At 42.7% G+C, this 16,233-nt stretch overlaps 4 protein-coding genes across 4 annotated transcripts in view; 2 read left to right on the forward strand and 2 right to left on the reverse strand.

The window, feature by feature from the left end:
* The window catches only part of LOC309549119 (uncharacterized protein), a 2,919,967-nt gene that overhangs the window by 255,439 nt on the left and 2,648,295 nt on the right, over positions 1–16,233 (reverse strand). The window lies entirely within an intron of this gene.
* The window catches only part of LOC309548636 (gastrula zinc finger protein XlCGF66.1-like), a 292,938-nt gene that overhangs the window by 255,439 nt on the left and 21,266 nt on the right, over positions 1–16,233 (reverse strand). The window contains exon 3 of the mRNA XM_082248606.1: positions 3,683–3,817. Within this exon, the coding sequence (XP_082104732.1) occupies positions 3,683–3,817 (135 nt within the window). The remainder of the gene's footprint in view (positions 1–3,682; positions 3,818–16,233) is intronic.
* Positions 1–16,233, forward strand: part of LOC309549117 (uncharacterized protein) — a 4,285,597-nt gene that overhangs the window by 144,778 nt on the left and 4,124,586 nt on the right.
* The window catches only part of LOC309549122 (uncharacterized protein), a gene marked incomplete at its 3' end in the record, with an annotated part of 313,082 nt that overhangs the window by 121,740 nt on the left and 175,109 nt on the right, over positions 1–16,233 (forward strand). The window lies entirely within an intron of this gene.

Here is a 16,233-nt window from a genome sequence, read left to right on the forward strand (position 1 = left end):
GAGGGCGTGGTACTGAGGTGGTATAGCAATAACACGTAAGGAAACATGGAATATGTTGTAAATACGAAAGTTAGAAGGAAGATCTAATGCGTAGGCCACCGTGTTAAGCTTATACAGTATGCGGAAAGGCCCAATATATCGAGGTGCCAGTTTTAGTGAGGAACACAGAATCAGAGGTAATGGAAAGACAGCCAGACCCTCTCCCCAACTTGGTAGGAGGGTGAAGGTAGGCGTCGGTGGTCAGCATGGATTTTACCTCTCTCTGGAGTGTTGCAAGGATTCTTGGACCTGCACCTAAGTGGAACAAAGTTCCTGAAGATGTTGCTCTAACACAGAAATGCCTTGCGGAACAGATGTATCAGGCAGCATGGATGGCTGAATTCATAGTTCACCATAAACTGAGATAATCAGATGGCAGCATTAATGGTGCTATTGTGAGGAAACTCCACCCAAGGTAACAGGTCCCACCAGTGTTATGGTGGTCAGAAATATAGCAACGTAAGAACTGCTCCCAGGCTTGGTCGGCCCATTCTGCTGCCCCATTGGACTGTGGGTGATATGCAGAGAAGGAAAGCTGAACTCCCAACTGTGCACAAAAGGCTCACCAAAACTTGGACACCAACTGGCTACCCCTGTCCGAGATGATAACTTTAGGTAACCCATGTAACTGAAAGAACTCTCCAGTGAAAATTGATGCCAGTTCCTTAGACACAGGCAACTTCTTTAGTGGAATGCAATGTGACATTTTTGAAAAACGGTCAACCACCATAAGAATAACTGTGTTGCTATGGGAGTTGGGTAAATCCAAAATAAAATCAATAGACAAGTGGGTCCAAGGCCTCTCGCCACTGGGTATGGGTTGGAGGAGACCCACTGGAAGGTGTTGTGGTGTTTTATTCTGAGCACACACAGGACAAGCGGCTAAAAAGCTGGTTTCATGAGCATGGAGCCTAGGCCACCAGCATTGTTGAGACATAGGCCTTAGGTCTCAGCAATATGTCCATATGCCGTTGATTTTTTCCTGGGTGCCCAGCAGCCTTCGGTGAATGGTAGGTCTGGAGGAAAAAGGTGCGGAGATTCTCGGGGGGACAAAAAAGCGGTCGTGAGGTTTTCCAGGAGGAGAATGGATCTGAGAGGGCATCATTCTCTCACCCAAAGGTGAAGTGAGACTAGAAAGAAATAGCCAAAATGCAGTCCGAAAGGTATCACAGGAGTGGGAACAGACTCTTTTTTGGAAGAGGAGGAAAACTGCGGCAATAAGGCATTTGCTCTTTTATTCTTTGTATCAAGTAAGAATGAGACTATGTAATTGAAGCTTGACAGAAAAAGGTCCCACTGAGCCCTTCCAGGAGATAAACATCTAGCTTCAGACAAGAATGAAAGATTCTTATGGTCAGTCAAAATGAGGACCAGCACAGTAGTACCCTTGATGAGATGCTTCCCTTCTTTAAGAGTTAAAATTATGGCTAATAATTCTCTGTCCCCAGTTTCAGAATTTCATTCTGCTAGAGACAATTTTTTTTAGAAAAGTAGCCACAAGGATGGATAGAACTCTCAGGGGTAGGAGGTTGAGACAGGAAAGCGCCTACTCAAGTCTCAGATGCATCAACTTCAAGAATGACGGGTAACATGGGATTAGGATGTTCCAGCACTGGGGCTGCAGCAAAAGTGATCTTGAGGGATTTAAAGGCTTTAATGGATTCCGGGGACCAATTCTGTGGGTTGCCCTCTTTTCTGGTCATACAGTATCAATGAAGGGGTTTGACCAGAAAAGAGAAGTTACTCATAAAATCCTGATAATGATTGGCAAAGCCAAGAAAATGTTGTAGAGCACGTAGACATATAACCCAAAGCCACTTTAGGACTGCAGATGGCTTCTCTGGGTCCATCAAAAACCTGGCAGCACAAATGACATAACCGAAAAATTGAACCTGTTCATGGAACTCGCACTTATCCAACTTGCAATAGAGGTTGCTTTCTCTCAACCTCTGTAGCACACAGGAGAGACATCTGTGTGGAGGTTCTCTAGGGATTTAGAATATATGAGTATATCACCCGGGTAAACCACCACACATTATGGCAGCATATCTCAGAGGACATTTTTAACTAAGTCCTGGAAAACTGCAGGAGCGTTGCAGAGACCAAAAGGTCATTACGAGGTATTTATAGTGTCCGGTCCTAGTATTAAATTTCCATTTTTGACCCTCATTAATCCTCACAAGATTGTATGCCCCCGCAAATCGAGCTTCGTGAAGACCGATGTTCCCTTGAGGCAGTCAAATAATTCAGTTTTCAATGGGATCGGATAAGTTTTTTTAACAGGAATGTAAATGAGACCCCTATAATCGATAGAGACTCAGTTCACTACTCTTTTTTTTTTTCCCACAAAGAAAAAGTCGGCACTGGAAGGAGAAGAGGATTTGCGGGTGAACCCCTGGGATAGTTAAATCGCAGCATCCATTGCCTTCTCCTCTGAGACAGACAGAGAGTAAACCCGGCCACGAGGAGGAATGGCACCGGGATTGAAGGACAACTGTTCACTCAAAAGGCCGATGTGCCAAAATACCGGCCTGACCTTTGTCAAAGACATCACAGAATTCATGGTACTCTTCTGCCAATAAAGAGACTGAAGACGTGCACATGATCTTAATTACTTTCTAAAAAGATGTATTAGTGCATTGTGGGGACCATGACAAAACCTCAGCATTACGGCAATTAAAAGAGGGATTGGGCCTCTGTAACCAAAGATAACCAATGACAACTGGGTAATGAGGTAAGGAAATCACTAGGAATTTTAATTATTTCATGGTGAAGAGCCCCTACAGCCATGGTCAACGGAGTGGTTTCATGGGTCACATGGGCAGGCTGTAGAGGTCTCCCATCAAAAGCCTCAATGGTAAGTGGGGAGGCACGAGGCTGCAGTGGTATTGAGTGCTTCAACACAAAGTGCAGTTAAAAATCACACCTTTAATTAAATAGCAAAAATAACAGTTCAGGAACGTAGTCAAAAACAGAAGCCGGGGTTTGGATGCCAGAACAGGTAATCAGAGGAGCAAGGATCAGGACACCATAAGTCAGCGTAGTCAGGCGAAACAAATCAGGAACAGGTATCGGAAGAGAAGTCAGCCACGGCAAGTCATACACAGGAACACAATGGAGAGCATAGACCACGCAAGGGCAAGGAGGAAATGAGCTAAGCTACTTAAATAGCAAAATGGGGCTGGCTGTAGGTTGGACTAATGAGGCAGGTAATGGTAACCGGGTGAGTCACTGTGTTAACGAGCAGCTGTTAATTAACCGACAGCTAAGCAACTTCTGAGCTCTGAAAGAAAAGAGCTGCTTGTTAAGTAGCAGGAGCCCAGCCCTGACACACACTGACTGAATACATTGTTTCTATGTGTTTATCAGATGATGGGGGATCTAGGTGGACCCTCCGTATTGCTCTTTCCTTTACAATAAAGTCTCCTCTTACCCGGTGATGTGAGGGGCGGCTGATTCTCCATCATGACGTCCTTGTAGAGATCCTTGTGTCCTTCTAAATACTCCCACTCCTCCATGGAGAAATAGACAGTGACATCCTGACACCTTATAGGAACCTGACACACACAATGATACAGTCACCATCCAGACACATCCCTTGTCTGTTACTGGAAAATGTCCCAGAATTCCCAGCACCGCTCACCTCTCCTGTCAGCAGCTCCATCATCTTCTTGGTGACTTCTAGAATCTTCTGCATGTTGTGTCTCTCAGGTTTTAGGGAGTCACATGGAGGCACTGTGATGGTCATATGATCACCTGACTTCAGAAGAGGAAATCTCTGTATTGGAGAACCAATAGGAATATCATGTTAGAATCCCAGAATCCTCCTCACCTCTCCGGTCAGGTCTGTGTTTTATTAATAGAGATAAGAGTGATGTCATGTGACCTCCCAGAATCCTCCTCACCTCTCCGGTCAGGTCTGTGTTTTATTAATAGAGATAAGAGAGGTGTCATGTGACCTCCCAGAATCCTCCTCACCTCTCCGGTCAGCAGGTAGATGATCTCCAGGGTGAGGTTTAGTATCTTCTCAGTCATGTGACTCCGGTCCTCCTTCATCCTCATTCGTTCTGTCACTCGATCTATACAGGTTTCTGTCTAGACAGGTAAGGATAAAAATATATATGTAAGTGCAGGAATGTTCTGACCCTGCAGGTGTTGTTCTAGGTTTCCACACTATATATGTGTGTATCATCATCTGCTGGAGATAAAAGAAATCACAGTGACTATGGAGGAAGAGGACGGACATGAGGGGGGCGGGGGGTTATTGGGTGTAAATAGAAAATAAGATCTTATTACCTCATCTGCTGCCTCTTCCAGCAACGTCTTCACTCTACTTCCTCCTTACTCACCTCTCACCCGGAACTTCCTATTAATACCTGACATCACTTCCTGTCTTCTATTGAGACTTCCTGTCTGGGTAGAAGTGAGATCACCATCTTCTGGAGCTCAGAGGTACTGCAGCCCCAAGAAACGTCTTGTAGTGTGAACACAGCCTTGTGCTGTGTGTGTATGTACTGTATATCTTTATAGATGGGGCCATCTCCACTCCCACCAGGGGGGGGGGGGGGGTATATTACTGCCTAATACCATCACACGCTTGTCCCCCTCTTTCCTGGCCAGGCATGCTGCATGCTCGGATTAACAGTTTGGTGTTTATTTCCTGGTTGACCTCACACATCCTCCAATGACAACTCATATGGCTTAGCTCATGAAGGCCATAACAGGCAAATAGGTTACTCATTATCAGGGCTTGTTTTCTCAGAGAATAGGTGCAGGAACTCCCCCTTTCTCTGCCTCTACCCACCTCTGTGCATCATTCCTTGGTTCCACCCCCTACCTACCTCCAAGCACCATTCGTTGGTTCAACCCCCCTACCCACCTCAGAGCACCATTCCTTGGTTCCACCTCTGAGCACCATTGCTTGGTTCCACTCTCTACCCACCTCCCAGTTCCATTCCTTGGTTCCACCCTCTACTAGGGATGGCCTTGCAGTTCAACCGGCGGTCGGTTCGCGGCTAATTTTGCTTGTTCGTAGCCCGCCAATTTTGCGAACACATGGCGTTGTTTGCAGCGGCCATATTAGTTTATATTGGGGAGATCTTTGACCCATGACACAGCCGTCAGGTGGAACGGGATAGCCAATTGAAACATTTCAGCACATGGACATGCCCCCTACCTTATAAATAGATCAGAGCTGGCGGCCATTTCACATTCTGTTTTTTGTCAGCATAGGGAGAGGTTGGCGAGTGCACCAGGGACAGATTGCCAGTGACACAAATAGCTCTGTTAAGATCCACAAAAGTCCTTTTCAGGGCTGGTATTTGGTATAGGTGTACAGTCTCTTTTCAGTGTAGGGACAGGTATGCTGTGTGCACCAGGGACAGATCGTCAGTGACACAAATGGCTCTGTTAAGGTCCACAAAAGTCATTTTAAGGGCTGCTATTTGGTATAGGTGTACATTCTTTTGTCAGTGTAGGGAGAGGTTTGCTGTGTGCACCAGGGCAGATCGTCAGTGACACAAATCGCTCTGTTAACGTCCACAAAAGTTATTTTAAGGGCTGCTATTTGGTATTGGTGTGCAGTGCACTATATAGGGGTGTAATCCACGTATAATATACTTTGTAATATAGAAAGCATATTATAGTGGATTTGTATTGTGCACTGTGCAGCATTGTAACTGGTGTGGTGACTGAGCGTTGCTGCAGCAATACTACAAACAGTGACAAAAGCACTTTTAATGTATTATAACTGGTGTGATAGACCAGTGGCCCCCCAATACCACATATTGAAGTGGGGTGTTATTTAACAGTATACTTTCCTAAGAGTGTATTGTAGTCCTGCAAAAATTTGTCCAATTATTTGTAGAACTGGTGTGATAAAACTGTGGCCCCCAAATACCACAGATTGAAGCAGGGTGTTACCTGAGTATTCTTTCATAAGTGTATTTGTGTCCTGCCTCTTTTGCTGTGTTAACTCTGATACACACAGTGCCAAACTCACTGGCCAATTTTTTGAACAACTGGTGTGATAGACCAGTGGCCCCCCAATACCACATATAGAAGTGGGGTGTTATTTAACAGTATACTTCTCTAAGAGTGTATTTTAGTCCTGCAAACATTTGGCCTCTTTTGCTGGGTTAACTGTGCTACACACAGTGACAACAGTTACTGGCCAATTATTTGTAGAACTGGTGTGATAAACCTGTGGCCCCCAATACCACAGATTGAAGCGGGGTGTTATATGCCTTTTTCCAGATATACTGCGATTCTCTAGAGACTTTTGTCACAGGGTAATTTAAAAAATGAAAGGCAGAGGAAGAGGCAGGTCCTTACTAGGGATGCACCGATCCGATATTCGGATCGTAAATCGGCCCTGATCTAGGAAAAATAGCTGGATCGGAGATCGGTAAAATTTAGCCGTCCCACGGGCTGATCCAGGGCGTCGCAGCACCTACGCCATTAATCAGCCTCACGTGTGTGTGTGTCGGGTATGGAGCGCGCCAAAGAGTCGGCAGTGTGGAGATATTACACACTCGCCACGCCAACGAGTTCCACAGCTGTTTGCAATGTCTGCAAAGTGAATGTTTCGAGGGGAGGTGGTGTAACAGCAAAGTTCAATACTACAAATTTAATCAGGCACATCCAGAAACACCACGCTAAGGAGCACGCTGAATTCCTGCAGCTCAACAAAACCAAAGCAGCGGACAATACAGCCCAGCAGCAACAAACTTTGCAGGTTGCATTTCAACGTCGTGAAAAGTTTCCGATGGAAAGTATGAAAGCATCAGCAATAACACAGAAAGTTTTGGAATTCATTGTTTTAGATGGTCAACCAATGTCAGTTGTTGAAAATGAGGGCTTCTGTCGCCTACAGGAACACTTGGAGCCGAGGTACTCTTTTCCATCACGCAAGTATTTTTCTGAGACCGCAGTGCCAGAACTGTACAAAAAAGTTTGCCAACACGTCTCAAAAGAGATTAAAGATATAAAGGCTATGAGCTTTACTACAGATATATGAAGCTCTGATGTGTGTCCAATGTCGCTTTTAAGTTTAACAGTCCACTGGTTGGACACAAGCTGTACACCGCACGGTGCAATGCTTCAAGCTAAAAAAAATCATGGTTCACACACCAGCGATACCATTTCAGCTACAATTAAGGCTATACTTGACCAGTGGCACATTCCTTTGAATAAAGTGCATGTCATACTCCGAGACAATGCAAGCAACATGAAAAAGGCCATAGACAAAATGGGGGTACGGAGCTTAGGCTGCTTTGCTCACAGCTTGAAGCTTGTAGTCAATGAGGGGCTACTGTCACAACGGAGTGTGAGCGATGCCATTGCAATCGGTAGACAAATTGTGGGGCATTTTAAACATTCTCAACTTGCGTATTCAAGGCTGCAAGATATCCAGCTCCAGATGCAAATGCAACCTAAACGCCTGCAACAAGACGTCAAAACAATGTGGAATTCTACGTACTTGATGATACAGAGTCTTCTGGAACAGAAGTGAGTCCTCTGTGCTTACATTGCTGACCATGATGACCTGCCCAGTACACCGACCACTAACCAGTGGGCTTTGCTAGAAAAAACGAGCATTGTTTTAGCACCATTTGAAGAGCTAACAAGGAAAGTAAGCTCATCAACTGCCTCCACCGCTGACGTCATTCCAGCTGTCACCGTCCTCAAACGCATCCTTGCTAAAGAAGGCAATGCGGATATTGGCATCAAAACAATGAAAACAACCCTGCTTCAAGCTGTCAACAAACGCTTCGACACTGTGGAAGATGAACCCCTATATGCACTTGCCACCCTGCACGACCCGAGATATAAAGACAGGTAAGTGAAGATTGTGTAACCTAACTAATTACATTAGCCCATCAAGTGTTAGAATTTTAGAATTTTTCTTTGTCCAAATTCACAGTCAGCACTGCAGCATGGCATCTCATCAAATACAGCAGAAGACAGTGTTCTTGTGGAGAGGAGAATAAAATATATCTATCATATAAGAAATTTGAATGACAATGATAATGAAGTATTGGGAGGGTTCCCCTGGGGTGGGATTTTTTAGGCACAAATATTTATAGAAATATTAAGTATAGTTATAATATTTTATTATTTTATTTTATATATTATTGATTAAAATATTATAACTATACTTAATATTTCTATAAATCTTTGTGCCTAAAAAATCCCACCCAGGGGAACCCTCCCAATTCTTGTATTACCAAGGGATGTGGCACACTTTAAGAACTCTGGTCAAGAGCACACCCATTTTGACAATGATAATGAATGACAATGACATAAATAATTCATGTATTTAGGTCTATATATTAATATTATATAGACCCAATAAATGAACCAATGTCATTGTCATTCATCATTATCTGATTCTTCTGACTATCATAGATTTTTACTCTCCACGACCACAATAACACGTCTGCTAGTGCTACTGTATTTGATGAGATGCCATGCCATGGTGCTGCAAATTTAAAGATTTTGAAATTCCAACACTTTATGGCACTAAAAAACCTGAGGCTGATGGTCGATTAAAGTTATATATAATTAAATATATATATAACTAACTTTTCAGCCTCAGGTTAGTGTCATGAAGTGTTTCATAATCAACCTAGCCTACGTTTTTATTTCTGTTTCAGATACTTTACAAGTGCGCAATCTGCAAAGCGTGCAAAAGATGCACTGACAGCGGAACTAGAGGAAGACTTGAGAAACAGCAGAGCTGGAGCATCACAGGCCACAGAACCACAAGACAAGGTCCCTCGGGTGGAAGCAGCAGCACCGAGCAGCTTTATGCAAGAGTTTGACCACATTGTGGAGGAGTTTGAACTAGATCCCAGTGCAGCAAGCAGCTCGAGCCCTGCGGTGCAACTGCATGGCTATTTTGCTGAGAAAACCATCGCTGCCTCAGACAACTCATACCAGTTCCGGGGAGTCAACAAATAGAGATTACCTTGTCTTTCTGCCACTGCCACAAAATATCTCTGTGCCCCCTGCACTAGTGTAGAAAGTGAGAGAGTGTTCTGTTCACAGTTTGTGTTTGTGGATGAGAAGAGAAATAGCCTTATGCCCCATACACACGTGCAGATTATCTGCAGACTTTTGTCTGCAGACTTACCAAAACCATATAATATGAGGTCAAACCTAAATACTTTCAATTTGTATGCAATCCGGCAGGCCCTTGCACTACATAGAAAAGGTAAGTCTGCAGACAAAAGTCTGCAGATAATCTGCACGTGTGTATGGGGCATTACACAGCAGAGAGAAGAGAAGAAATGCTTGTCTAGTGTCTACAAATCTTCTTGAGGAGCTGAGAGAGAATTAAGTGACCATTCAGGTCATGTTTGTGTCATTGTCATCATGTGTGACTGTGAATCAAATCAACTTCTTGATCACACAAACAAAAGGCATTTTAATGTGAACAGGTAGTCCAGTGTCACTGCGTCACACGCCGACACCACCATTACTGTGTGATGGTGGTGTGACACTGGACTACATGTTTGCAATATGCTATTTTGTATGTGTGATCAAGTTGTTGTTGTTCTTGTTCGACCAACTTTTGGTCAGGACAGGAATCAGGCTGCTATGTTGTTGCTGCTGGTGTTGTATTGCCCCCTGCACTGTCTGCTACTAATGCAGAAAGTGAGAGTGTGTATGTTGTTGTTGCTGGTGTTGTATTGCCCCCTGCACTGTCTGCCACTAATGCAGAAAGTGAGAGTGTGTATGTTGTTGTTGTTGCTGGTGTTGTATTGCCCCCTGCACTGTCTGCACTAATGCAGAAAGTGAGAGTGTGTATGTTGTTGCTGCTGGTGTTGTATTGCCCCCTGCAGTGTCTGCACTAATGCAGAAAGTGAGAGTGTGTATGTTGTTGTTGCTGGTGTTGTATTGCCCCCTGCACTGTCTGCCACTAATGCAGAAAGTGAGAGTGTGTATGTTGTTGTTGCTGGTGTTGTATTGCCCCCTGCACTGTCTGCCACTAATGCAGAAAGTGAGAGTGTGTATGTTGTTGCTGCTGGTGTTGTATTGCCCCCTGCACTGTCTGCCACTAATGCAGAAAGTGAGAGTGTGTATGTTGTTGCTGTTGTTGTATTGCCCCCTGCACTGTCTGCACTAATGCAGAAAGTGAGAGTGTGTATGTTGTTGTTGCTGGTGTTGTATTGCCCCCTGCACTGTCTGCACTAATGCAGAAAGTGAGAGTGTGTTCTGTTCAGCACAGTTTGTGTTGTGGATGAGAAGAGAAATAGCCTTACACAGAGAGAAGAGAAGAAATGCAATCTTCTTGAGAGAGGCTCAGGCTGCTATTATGTTGCATTTTTTTTATTTAAATTCCTGTTTGCACTTTCCAGGATTTTGCACTTTAGTTTACAATGTTTACTGTTTGATTGCTATTGTATGTTCAAGCAATAAACAGTTTTTTTTCTTGTGACTACATTTTATTCTTTGTGTTTGATGATATTTTAGATTTTTAATGCACATTTGTTATATGGTACAGTGCCTTGCGAAAGTATTCGGCCCCCCTTGAACTTTGCGACCTTTTGCCACATTTCAGGCTTCAAACATAAAGATATAAAACTGTAATTTTTTGTGAAGAATCAACAAGTGGGACACAATCATGAAGTGGAACGAAATTTATTGGATATTTCAAACATACCGACCCAGAAGTATTATTTTGTTATGAGCTCACAAAACAGTACTTCCGGATCGGACTCAGGATCGGCGATTTCACAAAGCAAAAGATCAGGATCAGGACCAAAAAAGTTGGATCGCTGCATCCCTACCCAAGATTTGACGGTATATGGCCCTGTCCATCGTCCCTTTGATGCAATGTCCTGTCCTCTCCTCTTTGCAGAAAAACATTCCCAAAGCATAATGTTTCCACCTCTATGTTGGACAGTGTGGATGGTGTTATTGGGGGCATAGGCAGCATTCCTCCTGCTCCAACACGGTGAGTTGAGTCGATGCCAAAGAGTTCCCTTTTGGTCTTCTCTGACCACAAAACTTTCACCCAGTTCTCTTCTGATTTATTTAGATGTTCATTAGCAAACTTCAAATGGGCCTGTACATGTGCTTTCTTGAGCAGGGGGACCTTGCGGGCTCTGCAGGATTTCAGTCCTCCAAGGGGTAGTGTGTTACCAATTGTTTTCTTGGTGACTATGGTCCCAACTGCCTTGATATCATTGCCAAGATTCTCCCGTGTAGTTCTGGGCTGATTCCTCACTGTTCTCATGATCATTGAAACTCCACGAGGTGAGATCTTGCATGGAGCCCAAGACCGAGGGATATGGACAGTTATTTTGTGTTTCTTCTATTTATAAATAATCACACCAACTGTTGTCACCCTCTCACCAAGCTGCTTGGCGATGGTCTTGTAGCCCATTCCAGCCTTGTGTAGGTCTCCAATCTTCTCCCTAACATCCTTGGACAGCTCTTTGGTCTTGGCCATGGTGGAGAGATTGGAATCTGATTGCTTCTGTGGACAGGTGTCTTCTATACAGGTAACAAGCTGAGATTAGGAGCACTCCCTTTAAGAGTGGTGATGAAAGGGTAGGGTGTTGGCGCTGCCTAATAATATGAGTGTGCAAAAAATGTTGGTAAGTGATATGACCAAAAACTATAAGCGCAGTGTAAAAATATGAAAATATATAAAGGAATAACCACACTATAAGATATATGAGGTATAAATGTCGGTGGACAATGAAAGTGATAGGTGTTAATAGAAAATAGTTGGTGATGAGAAAGATCTGGAATATTATCTAGATCAAAGGAATATATGCAAAAAGTGTATTGAATATATAACATAAACTGAATACAATCTTATTCGTGCAATATAGACTAATGAATAAATTAAAGTGCTCTGTGCATAACAAAATACCCCATTAATACCGCACACTGTGGTATAGAGGAGACTTGAATTACCTATATTGGACATTTGTTTTCTGTCGCTGTTGGATATTATATATTTGGTTTCACTTGTTTTCACTCACCTCTATACCACAGTGTGCGGTATTAATGGGGTATTTTGTTATGCACAGAGCACTTTAACTTATTCATTAGTCTATATTGCACGAATAAGATTGTATTCAGTTTATGTTATATATTCAATACACTTTTTGCATATATTCCTTTGATCTAGATAATATTCCAGATCTTTCTCATCACCAACTATTTTCTATTAACACCTATCACTTTCATTGTCCACCGACATTTATACCTCATATATCTTATAGTGTGGTTATTCCTTTATATATTTTCATATTTTTACACTGCACTTATAGTTTTTGGTCATATCACTTACCAACATTTTTTGCACACTCATATTATTAGGCAGCGCCAACACCCTACCCTTTCATCACCATTCACATATAGTCTCCGGACTATAATTTAGGGAGGCTGCAGCCTATATTTTATCATTCACTATTTACCAACGTATTATACATTCTTATATATTTATATATTTTTATATATATATTTCTTTTATATATCCTCCTTTTTTATCCAATTAGAACATTAGCGCAGAGTTTTATATCTTTTCCCTTTAAGAGAGTGCTCCTAATCTCAGCTCATTACCTGTATAGAAACACCTGGGAGCCAGAAATGCTGATTGATAGGGGATCAAATACTGATTTCACTCAATAAAATGCAAATCAATGTAGAACTTTTTTTAAATGCATTTTTCTGGATATTTTTGTTGTTATTCTGGCTCTCACTGGTAAAATAAACTGACCTTTAAAATTATAGACTGATCATTTCTTTGTCAGTGGGCAAAACGTACAAAATCAGCAGGGAGACTGGATCCGGGAAATGGATAAACCTCTAATGTTTGAGAAATATATTTAATCTCAATGTAATGTCTCCCGGAATTTAGAAAAAGAGTTGAAATAATGGAAGGATGCCTCACGTTCCAATTTTTCATTTTAACCCTAACTCTAACATATATTAAAGGTTGGGTATGTTCTCTCTTATTGGTGGAGAAGGACAGGTCAGGGACAACCTGGTTTTCAGTACCAGGTGACCTGGACTGTCCATAGAACAGAACGAATTGTCTCACAATGACACAATGTTGTGTTGTTGGGGACTGGAATGGAACTGGGGAAATGGAACTGTCTAGAACAGTGGTCTCCAAACTGCGGCCCAGGGGCCAGATTCTCTTTGCTTGCTTTTATCTGGCCCTTGGGGCAGAATTCCTCCCAATGACACCAAGGATGGGGGACTGCGTTACATTAACTGAGAATTGCGTGGTTGTGTGACGCTGTACCCAAATAAAATTGATGTCCTTTTTCCCCACAAATAGAGCGTTCTTTTGGTGGTTTTTGATCACCTCTGCGATTTTCATTTTGTGTGTTATAAACCGAGAAAAAAAAGACGATTTTGAAAAAAAATAAACAATATTTTTTTATTTCTGCCATAAAACATTCAATTAAAAAAAAATGTGAAAAAAATCTAATTTCTTAATCAATTTAGGCCAATTTGTATTCTGCTACATATTTTTGGTAAAAGAAAATTCCAATAAGTGTTTATTCATTTGTTTGTGCAAAAGTTATATCCTCCACAAACGATGGGATATTTTTATAGAATTTTATTTTTTAAATATTTTCTAGTAATGGCGGCGTTTAGCGACTTATAGCGGGACTGCGACAGAGGTGGACAAATTGCACAGCTAACTGATGCTTTTTTTGGGACCAGTGACACCAATACAGTGATCAGTGTTAAAAAAAAATATGCACTGTCACTGTACTAATGACAATGGCAGGGAAGGAGGTTAACATCAGGGGGGGGGAGAATCAAAGGGTTAAATGTGTTCCTAGGGAGTGCTTACTCACTGTGGGGGAGGTGCTTTAACTGTGGGAAGGCAGAGATCCGTGTTCCTGAATGGCAGAAACACACAGGAAGCTCGGGTTGCCACCTTTTCTTCAAGCCAAACCCGAACACTTCAGCCACGTACGGCAACATTTTATTTTTAAGGAGGAACCCTGTGCACTCTGATGTAAAGGGGAACTCTAACGTAAGGGGGTTTTTGCTCACCAAACCTCCCACTTACATCAGAGTCGCCAGCATTTCCCCTTTAATTTGGGTTCCCAAAGCCCCCCTTACATCTGAGTCCACAGAGCACCCCTTAAATCTTACCTTAGTGTACTTTCTCACTTGGAGGCACGAGAGAGAAGGGAGAGAGGGCAGAGACTTCAGTCACAGACATTGGATGGTGAGCTCACTCTACCGAGGATGGAGGCTCAGGCATCGAAGCCACAATGTATCTGCCTGTTGCTGATCTTTAAACTTCCAGCCCACACATCCCTTTCCTGAAGCACAAAACACCAGGGATTGGAGTGTGGGTGGGCAGACAGAGGGGTAGGGGTGGGAGGAAGAGGAGTAGAACAAGCCCTTTCTTCTCTCCTCTCTGTGTATGGGGGTGGGGCCGGTGTGTACATCTATGCACTCAGTGGTTGTGGTACTTGGGTATTCCGGGAGCCACAGTCCATTCTGAATATTGTGTCTGGATTTCAGGTGGCCTAAAACCCAAACACATAACTCAAAACCCCGAACTGTCCAGGTGAATCCTAGATAGGTGGCAACCCTACAGGAAGTGCCAGCAAAGTGTAGTATTTGCTAATGAGACCAGCTCATCAAGGTGTTACATTTGTTGCCGGGGGAGGAGCTGTGAAGGAGTGTGTGTATATATATAGACATACTCATTAGCTGGTCTAATTCATTAGCTGCAAGTACTCCATTGCAAGTACAACATTTTAAGTACAGTGAATGAGATATTGCAGGAGACTGAAGAGATACTGAAAGAGATTGGCTTGGAGTTTTGCAACCAACTCATCTGTGTTTCTTTTTGCTGACCATTGCTTGAGAAGAGGAAAGGAATTTGGTCAGGTGTCTGCTATTGTGCATTTGCTAATGAAACCAGCTCATCAAGGTGTTACATTTGTTGCCAGGGGAGGAGCTGTGAAGGAGTGAGTGTATATATAGAGACAGACTCATTAGCTGGTCTAAATCATTAGCTGCAAGTACTCCATTGCAAGTACAACATTTTAAGTACAGTGAATGAGATATTGCAGGAGATAGTCAGGAGGTAGGCTGGAAGGTGGAAAAAAGAAAAAAAAAGGTAAGATTTGTTTGACTTAAATTTACAAATTTTCTTATTTTTTTTTTCTCCTCTTTAAAATGGCAGACTTGGTTCAGTGCAGGAATTGTTTTGCATTTATTTCATGTTCCACTCTTTGGAGATTCGGATGCTGTCAGATCTGTAGACAATTCTCCTTACTGCAGCAGGAAATTGCATTTTTGAAATCAGAGATATTTAAATTATCTGTTAAACAAACTCCAGCTGGGACTGCTGCAATGCCACTGCCACATAGGACCCCCAGAAATGGCAGATGGGTTACTGTAGGTTCAGGAAGACTTAGAGTGGTGGATAGAAGATATGTCCCACAGTCGGTGGTTCTCCATAATTCATTTGCAGCACTCTCAGAATGTAAGGACAACATGGATATGGACTCAAGCACAGAGGGTGAGAAACCATCGACTCCTATGTCTAATGTATGCAAGACTGCAGCCAAGGACAAAAAAGATAAAGTGAAGTCTCAAAGGAAGCAGCTGTTGCTGGGTGATTCAATCATAAGAAGTGTGGAGCTTAAAGAAAATGGTTTTGTGAGATGTCTCCCTGGTGCTACTGCTAGACAAGATAGAAGACGTATTATTAATATTGTTCAGCAAGCAAAGCAGGAAGGGGACGTGGATGTTCTTGTCCATCTAGGGACAAATGACCTGGCTTGCAATGAAGTGTCAGAGGTGAAAAAATCTTTTATCACACTTGGTAATGACGTACAGGATTTTGCATCCACCATTTCATTTTATGAAGTTCTGCCTGTGCATAATGTTCAGAATGATAGGCAGAGGCGCATAAAGGAGTTCAACATATGGCTTAGTAAATGGTGTCAAGAGCAAGGATTTGGCTTTGTTTCTCATGATAGCTCTACTTGGAATAGAAAGGAACTGTACAAAAAAGATGGTTTGCATCTTTCTCTCAAAGGAACAAATGTACTTAGTGAACAACTCCAAGAATTTGCGAAAGAGTATTTAAACTAGGAAGGGGGGCAAAAGAGTGAAAATACAAGAGTCCAATTGCCCCCCGAAACAATGCCAGAACAGGTCAGAAGCACAGAGGTTAAGAAA

This window comes from Pelophylax lessonae (genome assembly GCF_965119305.1).
Source record: "Pelophylax lessonae genome assembly, chromosome: 3".
Lineage (NCBI taxonomy): Eukaryota > Metazoa > Chordata > Amphibia > Anura > Ranidae > Pelophylax > Pelophylax lessonae.